Source organism: Nothoprocta perdicaria, unplaced genomic scaffold (assembly GCF_003342845.1).
Source record: "Nothoprocta perdicaria isolate Ctin4 unplaced genomic scaffold, notPer1 scaffold_149, whole genome shotgun sequence".
Classification (NCBI taxonomy): Eukaryota; Metazoa; Chordata; class Aves; order Tinamiformes; family Tinamidae; genus Nothoprocta; species Nothoprocta perdicaria.
This window is the reverse complement of record NW_020454638.1, coordinates 301,425-311,765: the sequence shown is the minus strand read 5'-3', so window position 1 is coordinate 311,765 and position 10,341 is coordinate 301,425. Positions and strand designations below refer to the sequence as shown.

At 40.0% G+C, this 10,341-nt stretch overlaps 1 protein-coding gene across 18 annotated transcripts in view; it reads right to left on the bottom strand.

Moving 5' to 3' along the window:
* ANK2 (ankyrin 2) overlaps positions 1-10,341 on the bottom strand; it is a 165,828-nt gene that overhangs the window by 24,616 nt on the left and 130,871 nt on the right. For 17 of the 18 annotated variants that reach the window (XM_026034604.1, XM_026034605.1, XM_026034606.1 and 14 more), the window contains 5 exons: positions 9,183-9,411; positions 7,377-7,502; positions 5,421-5,543; positions 3,850-3,882; positions 3,057-3,078 (listed from right to left, as the gene is read on the bottom strand). In XM_026034604.1, the coding sequence (XP_025890389.1) occupies positions 3,057-3,078; positions 3,850-3,882; positions 5,421-5,543; positions 7,377-7,502; positions 9,183-9,411 (533 nt within the window). The remainder of the gene's footprint in view (positions 1-3,056; positions 3,079-3,849; positions 3,883-5,420; positions 5,544-7,376; positions 7,503-9,182; positions 9,412-10,341) is intronic. The other variant, XM_026034613.1, reaches the window with a different exon arrangement.

Below are 10,341 nucleotides of genomic sequence, written 5' to 3'. Positions count from 1 at the left end.
AGGAAGGAAGGAAGGAAGGAAGGAAGGAAGGAAGGAAGGAAGGAAGGAAGGAAGGAAGGAAGGAAGGAAGGAAGGAAGGAAGGAAGGAAGGAAGGGGCTCTGCCACAATTCTCTCCAGACCAGGTCTCTGTGGTTTCAGCACCATGTCCAGAACTCCCCTGCAGGCACCAGGCACCCAAGAGTCACGTTACTGTGTCCCTCTCACCCAAGTGGCTGCATTATGACCATGCACAATTGTGCAGAAAAATTTGCMTCATGTATAACAGGAACCATCTCCTATATTAGCACACCAATCTTTTTTAWCATATTATGTAATTTATTTAATGTAAACAACACTATGTATTTTATAAGTATAGCTGAGATAATATTTTATATAACTATTTTTTATGTTTTTTGTATTATAGATGTGATATATAATACAGTATGCATATTTGAGATTTTTTTCTTTTCTATTTATATTTCATATTTATAATCACAATTATATATTTTATAGTTGTAGTAATTTATTTTTGACAATGAACATTAATCTATGACACTATCTATGACTTTTAGCTATAATTTTGGCATATTCATGTTTTCCCATTAATAGTTTTTATGTCTATGAATAATAAGTCACATGATTTCTCACAGGTTTCTCACAGGTTCTTAGTAAATTCACTATATCTACTTTAAAACATATACTCCCTCTTCTCAAAATCCACCTAAGTGTGCTAGTTCAAAAAAAAGATTTAGTTTGTATGTATGTGCATCCTMTTTGAATTTGTATATTTAGCAGTATTTGATGCTTTAGAAGTATGYGATGCTTTTTTAAAATTTTTTAACAACCTTTACCATTATCTTTTTTTTGTTGTTTTGTTTTTTTTTTCTTCTATTGGGGTTAGGAACACTTTGACTTACACCACAGCACATTTCAGAGTAGATATCAAATACTTCCTCAGCGTATTATGTATTATAGAGACCTGCTCTTATTTAAAAAAAAACCCACTGTAATGCTTCTCTGTTCCACAGTATGCTTGGGTTTCCTTTTATCTACCTGTCAGGTAAAGGGCAGGATTTATGTCCCCCCCCACCAAAGCTGAATGTGTTTCTGTATCTCTCTCTACCTGTCACGTACACGCGCTACTGCGTGCACAGCTAGTCTCTGCCAGCACTTTTAGGGGGTAGCGCTGTAGGTGCGGCTGTACGTTGSGGGGCATGAGCTGGTGGGGGGATGGTTGATGCTTCAGCTCCAGGGGGGCCCTCCCGTCCCTTGGCCCTGGCTGGGGTCGTGCTGCGCACACACTGGGCAAATTTCTTCCTTGCAGCTGCCRCCRGGAGCAGGAGCTGTGCGAGGGCACRCGCAGGGGGCTGGGGCCGGCCCTCCCTGTGCCCGCTGCTCCCAGCTGCCCCTCAGGGCCAGCCCCAYGCTCCTGCACTCCGTGTGCGGCAGGCTCCGCTCGGTGCCCACAGCTTCCCTTCGGGGCATGGCCATCTGGATCAGCTCAGCCCAGCATGTCCCCTTCTGTAAGGCATTAGTCTCACAGCAGGGGTATACATATGGATCCTTGCTGCCACTGAGGAGTACAACTGGAACCCAAGTACTGTCCCTTGTGCAGTGTCCCTTCAGCAGTATGAGTAAGCTCCACGGAGGGAGCCCAGTGGGGATGCTCCATGCCACAAGGGCTCTAAGTGTATTCTCTAGCACTTAGGCGAGCAGGAGCTCAGCCCCCATCTATGATCTTCCAAGCACCCAGCACTTATGTCTTTCCAGTGAAGTAGGTACAGTTTTAGCCCTCCTTGGAAACACTTCACGCTTCTGTTGCACCTGTTCGGGCTTCCAGGAATGGAAAAGGAATGAAACCTAAACAGAAGMAGCTGCATAACGGACTTGCTTTTCCCTTTATGTGTTCATTCTTGTACTGCAAGKGCAACCCGCAGTTCTAGCTCAGTCCTCTGTCCGGTCGAGACCAGCGTGTGACAGCGAGGGCTGGACCCCAGCACCAGGCTGCCATGCAGCATCTCCTGCTTTGCTGGCTGGAGAGAACTAGGCATCTTCATATAAAGAGTAAGCAGGTAGAGTTTTTTTTTTTTAATTTCATCTTCTTTGTGAAATGTGGTTCTATCTTTAAACATAGYGAACATTCATCCCTACCACAGTGTTAGCCTATCTGTCAATCCCCTCTTTTATTCTCTTTACTCAAAGCCCTTTTATTTTAGGTGAAGGAGGTTATAGTGCCATGGCGAATGCATTGGAGCTTCAGGAGCTTTCCATTTATAATGGAAAGTACTACAGTTGGAACAAATAAATTCAAAATTAAATGCAGGAAAGAAACAAGAAACTTGATTTTTATATGTTTACTTTTTTATATATATAATCTTTACTTGGTTTTTAAATTAAACAGAGGTCATTATTTTCTTAAGCAAACAAACAAAAACTTCCATTTCTAAACATCTCATTTGCTGCTGTACTGTTAATGGACCAGATATTTGCTCTGTATCTTCATTGGGATCRTCTTTAGCACTGTGCACCACCTAACTGCCTGATTCTGTATATCCAGTGGCTATCTATACCAAGCTTAACATCCAGTCATATTTCACGGCAGTAAGGGGCAGGGCAGGGGAAGGAGGGAAAGGGAATTAAACAGCCAGCCTGATTACTTTGGACAGTATCACTTTTCCGCATGCTTGCATCTCATCAGTTTGAGGGAATACAAGGCAATGTTAGTTTTGCTTTCATTCAAAAATGATACTGTCGTTTATCTGAAATATAAGGCAACACTATGTGTCAACATATGGACAAAACAAAATATGGAGGGATGAGTAATCATACAAGCAAAGTAGCAATAGCAGGATCACTAGGGATGTCTAAGGAAAGTAAGTGTATTACTTATTAATTTATACATTAAAATGTATTTAGCTGGATAGCTGCTTTGGTGTTGCAGTTTTTCTATTACATTTTTAAAATATTTATGTTATTAGCAACAGCTGTTAAAGCTTAGTTCTCTTTCATGCTTATCTTTACACTTAAACCAGCTTTCATACAAACTGCATTATAACATTTTCAGAAGAAATCTTACTTTTTTCTGAAGTCATTTCAACCTGTAAGAGAAGAGACAAATTCAAAAAGATGCAATAGATACATGAAGATACAGACTGCCGTTAAATTCAAGTGAAAAGAGCCTATTTAAGATAACAGTAAGTATAGCTTATTTAGTATTTGTAATAAGGTGAAAGTGATTAGTTTGCAGCAGTTATAATTAACAGCAGATACAAAATGTTGCAAGGTATGTTTTTATAAATGGTACTGGCAGTAGAGATGACCCTAAGYTATCGCACTACAGGGAATGCTGTTGCACTGCTCTGGGTTTATTTCTCCCCCTCATGTCAGAATGCTTGAGGTTGAAAGGAACCTCTAGAGCTCATCCAGTCCAACCCCGTGCTGCAGCAGGGTCACCTAGAGCCCGTGGCACAGGGTGGCATCCAGGCGGGCCTGGAAGCCCTCCAGAGAAGGCACCAGTGGGTGCACGCTGGGCAGAGCGTGCGGGAGCATCAAGAGCAAGCGAGTCCAACACGGCTGGCTCAAGACCTCTGCCTGTCTGTATGGCCAAGCCTAAACTTATAACTATTTTTTTTGCATAGCAAAGTGCTAGGTTTTTTTACGTTATATAAAAATGTAAAAAATTTTTGGTCACAGGTTCCTCATCACAGCAGGGAAACTCACTGTTGAGGGGGAACTTAGTAAAAAAATGGTTTTAAAAGCAAAATGTACAATTATAGGTTTTTCCTACAGATTTAACCTTTCAAACTGCATATTCTAGCTCTATTTGAGCAGCATGCATAAGCAGTAACATGTTGTTATAACAAAATTACCTCTTCTTCCTGTTCTTGATCTGATTCTGATTCCTTTCAGTTCCAAAGTGCCATGCAAACAGAGAGAGGAGGAAACAGAGCAAGCAAAATGCAGAACATTTAGCAGAAAACAATATGCAGTGCAAGTGATTTCTTATGTCCAAAGTGACCGAACTCTAAGCTGACAGTGTGAAACGCAACAGGCTGCAGCATCAAGCAGACTACAGACAGGAGTTGCTCCCGGTAYGAAGATTTAAAACATGTGCATATTTTTTCATCCATAAATAATGTTTTTTAAATAGTTGCATAACTTATCCATTTGGAGTGTAAATATGATAAACACGAGAATGCTGCAACCCAGCACAACCAGAATTTTCCACMAATTACATTCCAAGTTCACAACTGTCTGGCGCACGGGGCTTACTTAGCATTTTGTTAGCAAGAATGAACGACTGACATGGTTTTGGTCCGACAACCCGCTACATTACTGCGAGGCAACGCAGCTCTAAACTGGCAAAGACAGGACAAAAATCCTCTTTATTACAGAATGTCAATCAGCTGACTCCTTGCACAGAAGCAATTAGTTTTTAGTATCTGATGCAATTGCACAGAAGCTATTTAGCTTTTAGTAACCCAACAGAAACCAAGGACACCCCCTATTGATTTATGAGATCTCAAGCCTGTTATTTTTAAGTATCAACTCATACCAAACTCTGTCACACTTTCCTGCCCTTGAGACCGAACCATTTTCTCTCCAGATTAATAAGCCTAGTGATGACAGGCCAAAGAAAAAGCATTTATAGTGTGTGACATTTTCTTAGATTCTTTGATCAGACGTAGAAAGAAAGAATCATTGCCAAAAGTCAACTTAATATCAAAATCCAAAGAGGAGAAATATTTTGGGAGCTGATGTCTCCTTTCCAAATTCTCGAGCTTGCCTCTGTTGTGTTTTTGTCACTAACTGAAATAARCAAACCGTAAAAAATAAGGTCTGCAAGTCAGCTGAAAATGCTATTGTGTAGCCCATTAACTATCGAATCCTTTATGATAGCATAACATCTTTCTGTACTTCATGTCTTGGTACAGCAAATATCTTAACAACAATCTCGTGATCATGTACAGATGTTTGTCTTACAGAAAAATGTGAACACTAAATTCCTTTCCAGCAAAGACTCACAACAGGTTTAAGGCATTTAGGAAGCTTTTGGCAAAGCCCAAAGTGCAAGCTATATGTATCCACCGAGTTCCACATGTCTCATCCCTCAACAGAATTACAGTAAAAATTGTATAGGAACTAAGATTAGCATAAGTCTTGCACAACATCAAACCAAGCTGTGGAAGCTACATAGTACCAACTAAATTTTCATCTACTCGTGCTGCATCTGTCATCTCGGAGTCCTCAGAAAGCACATATGACATTAGCCTGACATTAACAGTATCAAATATGAGAAAAAAAAATCCCTTGAGTAGTATTTCATCTTCTTTAAAACATCTTAACCAAGCCTCTGTTGCACTTATTTACCTGTTATGTTATAGTGCTGATGGTTATACATAAAAGCAAGCTYAAAAAGGTCAGTATAATTTCACAGTACCTTTGTGTAAACAGGTAAAGTGATGTTTAAATTACATATGGCTTGATGAACAAGGCCTCTCGTAGATTTTGGCTCCTTCATGAACGACAGTCTTCCACAGGGCTCTTGAGTGGTGTCTCGTACCTAGCGGGGCAGACAGACAGGCATCGAATCCACTGTCTTGCTGTGCTGCCAGCAACTTGTGCTGTTCGACCTTGCTCGGCAAAAAGAGGTTAGATTTGGGGGAAAGGACAGTCCGAGTAGCAATGCACGACACAGTTTTGGTCAAGTTTTTCTCCTACTTGTTTGTAAAGGTAATACAAATACAATTGTGCGTCAAGGCAAGAGGAACCGCAAGCACGTACGTATATACATACTAAAAACTTATTTTCACAAGTCATGGGTAATGTCATCTTAAAGAAGACGTAAGTTACAGTGTAATGGGGCTTTCATGGCAAATTACAAGACCTTTTTTTGTACAAAGTCTCAAAACTTTGTGATGACAAAGTCTCATTTCTCATAAGTTAAGAAACACGGTAAGCCCATTTCCTCCCATATAGTAAGAATGCATATTAATATTAGGAAATGCAAATTCATTAATATTAAAATAATTAATATCATTTGCCTAATATTGGTTGATACTAGGAAAAACTCCCTAGTTTAAACGGGCAGTACTGTGCTTGTTGATTTGTCTTTTATGTTGGCTGTGGCTGACTGAAAAATGTTATATAATCGAGGACTCTAAAGTTTTTGTCTYTATTGCAAAAGGTTTTTGCAAAGGTGTTCATAAACCCTCTCCCAATAAAGAAGAAATTTGCCAAATAAGTCTGTGAGTGTGACCACTAAAGCATAAGAATAGTATTTCAGTGCAATATACTATAAATTTTTATAACAAATTTTAAAAATATCCCAATTTCACAGTTGTTAGCCAAAAAACAAAGGAAAAGCACTTAGGATGCTCCTGGTGTAATTGTAGCTTTTGTATATAATGTAAGAATTAAGTAATTAAGTAGAATGTCACAGGATAAATACATTCAAAAGCATTATTTCATCCTTAGTTTCTTAAACTGATAAAATGATACCRTTAAATACATGTATGTTACCTATATCAGTCCATAATACTTTATGCAAAGCCCCCATGTTTTCAAGCTTATTGTGGAGCATCCATCACGATGATAAATATGCAAAGCCAGAAATTGGTGGCGGAGATAACGTTCTAAATTAAAACAAGTCTACCAAACTTTGCTAGGAAAGAGAAGGGTTTAAAGGACACCTTGCATCATAGAGCAAATGCAAGAAAATGAGCTTCTGTTGATAAATGAAGTTAAAATTTAAAAATCCTACTCCTCTGTTATCTGTTTTGCTTGGTTCCAGAAGGGGCAGTACTTTGTTGTGAAATGACGTCCTAAAATAGGAGAAAATCAAAGTTTGTGGAAGGAGGGTCAAAAAACCCTCTGAAACGCGCTCTCGGACGGGCAGGGGACGGCGGCCCGACACCTGCAGCGCACTCTGGTGCTGCYGCAGACCTCAGTGGGACCGGCTCTGGGCACTGAGCTGCTGCCCAAGAAATATCATCCAAGTGACACGTGACCGCTGAGATGGGTGGGGTTTACCTCACCATACAAAAAGAGGAGGATTCCTGGAGGTATCATCTATCTTCCTGGTATGTGAAATGCTTAAAACTCAAAGAATTCCGTGGATATATGTGCAGAGAGATAATTATATTTAGATCAAATTTTAACTATGTTTCAGACTGCCCCTACCATGGACTTTGGAGTGGTTTTGCCAACTATCTCTTTTTTCTGACTGCTCAAGTCAAAAATAACTGTTTTTATTAAAAAAAAAAAAAAGAAAAAAAAAGGTGGGGCAGGGGCTGTCAGGAGGAGGACACTGTTTTTAACCTGATAAGATTAAGGAAAAATGAGAAGTAGGCAAAAATAAAGTCATAAGCCATAAGGATTCAGGATAAAACATTACCTTTACAAAGAGAGGAAGTCTGTTTTCTTTGAAGGCAAAAAAGCTGAATATATGATGTTGTCCACTCTTCGTTAGGGGCACCAAGTTGCCAAAGCAATCAACGTAGATGGGTTTTCCCTCTAATACCTATTAGAAATTAAAAGGAGGAAAAAACACAATTAAATCACAGTGCTACATTTTGGRTTTCTTCTTAATCATAATTGTACAGTGGTTTCTGTCAAAGCATTTGCCAAATTTGTCATGCACATGTATAGGAGTCTGTGGAAACATTTCATATTGCCACATTGCAATCTGAGTATACTGTTAATTCAACAACCATAGCACAGCATTTAGAAGTGTCATGAATCCCTAACGTCATTTGCTCACCTGGGCTTATCAGGTGATTATGAGGATTAAAAACTTGGCAGGTACTGTCATGGAATTGCAGAGGACCTTCTTAATCCAAAATCTCGAGTCTATATTTAATCTACTTGCAACAATCTGTTGCACCAGGGAAAGGGTGTGCAATGATGGCTTCTATTCATTTCAGTTGTATTTGTAAAGGCCTAAAGCATATGGAAGTCAGACCTCTGAAACATGTGGGTAATGATATTGTTCTTTGGATTGTTGGGGTTTTTTTTTGCTTTTTTTTTGGTTCTTGGGGCTATCTCCCTTCACATTACTTTACAAAAATTCAGCCTTGTCATTCAGTTGACTGCACCTTTTACCGAGTCTGGTTCTTTGGTCTGGTTGAACACCAAAGAATTGACCACTTCATGCTTGACCTAAAGTTCAGGCTAGTCTGCACCCACAGAGCTTGTTTTATGCTACCCGATGCAAGAAGTCCACTTACAGTGACTCCTTTCATCTTGTGCACTCAAAACCCAAGCCACGTTCTACAGCTATGTCAAATCCTTAGAGAAAATTATCTTTTGTGCTTACACAATTAGAACAGCCAAAATGCTGATATGGTTCCCAGGTGAAAACAGACTCCGTCATACATTGTTAGAAGAGCTGCTGCTCTAATTTGAATTCTTCAGTTAAAGAAATGCTTGCTGTGGCAACAGAGGACCAAGAAACTTAAACTTCTGTAAAAAGTGCTAACCCTTCACACCCTTCACCTTCATTGCTATTTCTCAGAAGAAAAAAAAATGAAATTACTAGACAAAATGGCAAATGGGTCTACAAAAAAAAAAAAAAGAAAAAAAAAGAAAAAAATCATTTCAATCCATTCAATCCATTTTCATCCTATAGGTCTTCCAGGTCTCAGGCTCTCAACAGAGAGCTCAGACTTTACTAGTCCCTCTTCACACAGAATATCTCCTTGGATCCTGCAGCCTACTTTTTTAATTACTGAGGACTGCCCTGGGGATACAATGGAGCTCCCATTTGAGGACCAGTAATGCTATGGCGAAAGCAAATCTACCGCTCTGCCAAAACCCATGAGGGAATTTCCCTTCTAGTGTCTGACCATCAGATGACCAGGTTTCCCTTTGTGTGGGGCACACCGTCCCTTTCCACCGTAGAAGCCAGGAAAAGCAGCAATCCCAATAGAGGTAACTTAGTAGCCAACTGCCTTACCAGCCCTGTGGACTAAGGGTTTGGCTATAGGCAATTGCCAGGGTGATATGGTCATTCCTATGTCATTGCTCACCTTTTCCCCTGCATCTGACCAAAGTCAGAGTCTGCTTCTTACTGTTAAGTGATAGGCTTGGTATACTTTATGCACCATTATTTTTCAGCTCTTAGTAGATATTAGGAAGCATTATTATTTTCAAAGCAGACATTATAAAACAGAGAAAATTGCTCATGATTCTTGTACTGTACCTCTACATCCCTGCTTCTGGCAACTTCAGCAAAGTTTTCTTGTTGTTCTAGAGTTTTATCCACCTTGTCATCTGTCATGCAGAAACACCGTAGCCGTGCTTCAATGGGATCGTGTGATTTGGCAAACACGACAAATTTGGCCATATAAGGGACGCAGATAATTTCTCTGTACACTTGGGAAGCAAAAGCTACGGATTCTTGTGTCTGACGACAGTCTATCAGCCAAAACCTGTAAAAGAAAAATGAAGCACTGTGTAAGCAGCACACCAAGATTTTGTTCTAAYGCCTCCACAAATGAGGGATCAAATATAAAGCGGTCTTGCTCAAAACATCTGCTTTTCCTCTACCATTGACTTTACATGTCAGCAGCACACAGCATCACAAACTGAACTGGGCGTCTTCGAGGTGTGCTACGTAGCTTAGTCCATTGTTTTCTACTGCATTCAACAGGAGAAATCAGGAATTAAGACTATGTGAATTCAGTCAGGGATGTGTAATTTTATTCGTTATGCATATTGAAGAACAGTGATTGGTGTATACACACACACACACACACACACGTATACAGACACACACCAACATACTTCTATTAGAAATATTCTAGCATATTTCTGTTTTTTAGCAGTATTACATTATGAAGAACCAGACAGTATGTAGGTCCATATCTGATCTCTATTATCTTTGACTCACAGGGGCTGTGATCACTCCTTTTTAATAATGATTTCTATCATGGCATTTTACTGACAGCATCACTGTAGCAGCTGTGCTGAATCTTCTGCACGACAGGTTCCAGTCTGGCACACACGTAGCACAAGTCACACGGAAAATGTGTTCAAAGCAACACGCGGATGCCACCGCACTAAGTGACCGTCTTGCCCTCCCCAGGGAGGGAGGCCAGAAGCAGCTTCTCACCRCTACCTCATTCGGGTACCACCACGAGAGACATGCGCAGTAAAAAACACTTTAGCAGCCCAGTTTAACACCATCGGTTGTCCCACTTCTAATTGCTATCATAAAATTAATAAAATACATAATAAAATTAAATAAAAATTTCATAATTGCTATAAATGAACTCCCACCTCTCACAAAACATTGCTAAGTGCACGTGAACCGGACCAAGCCACGGCACACAGTAGATGCTTCCCAAAGAGAATAGACA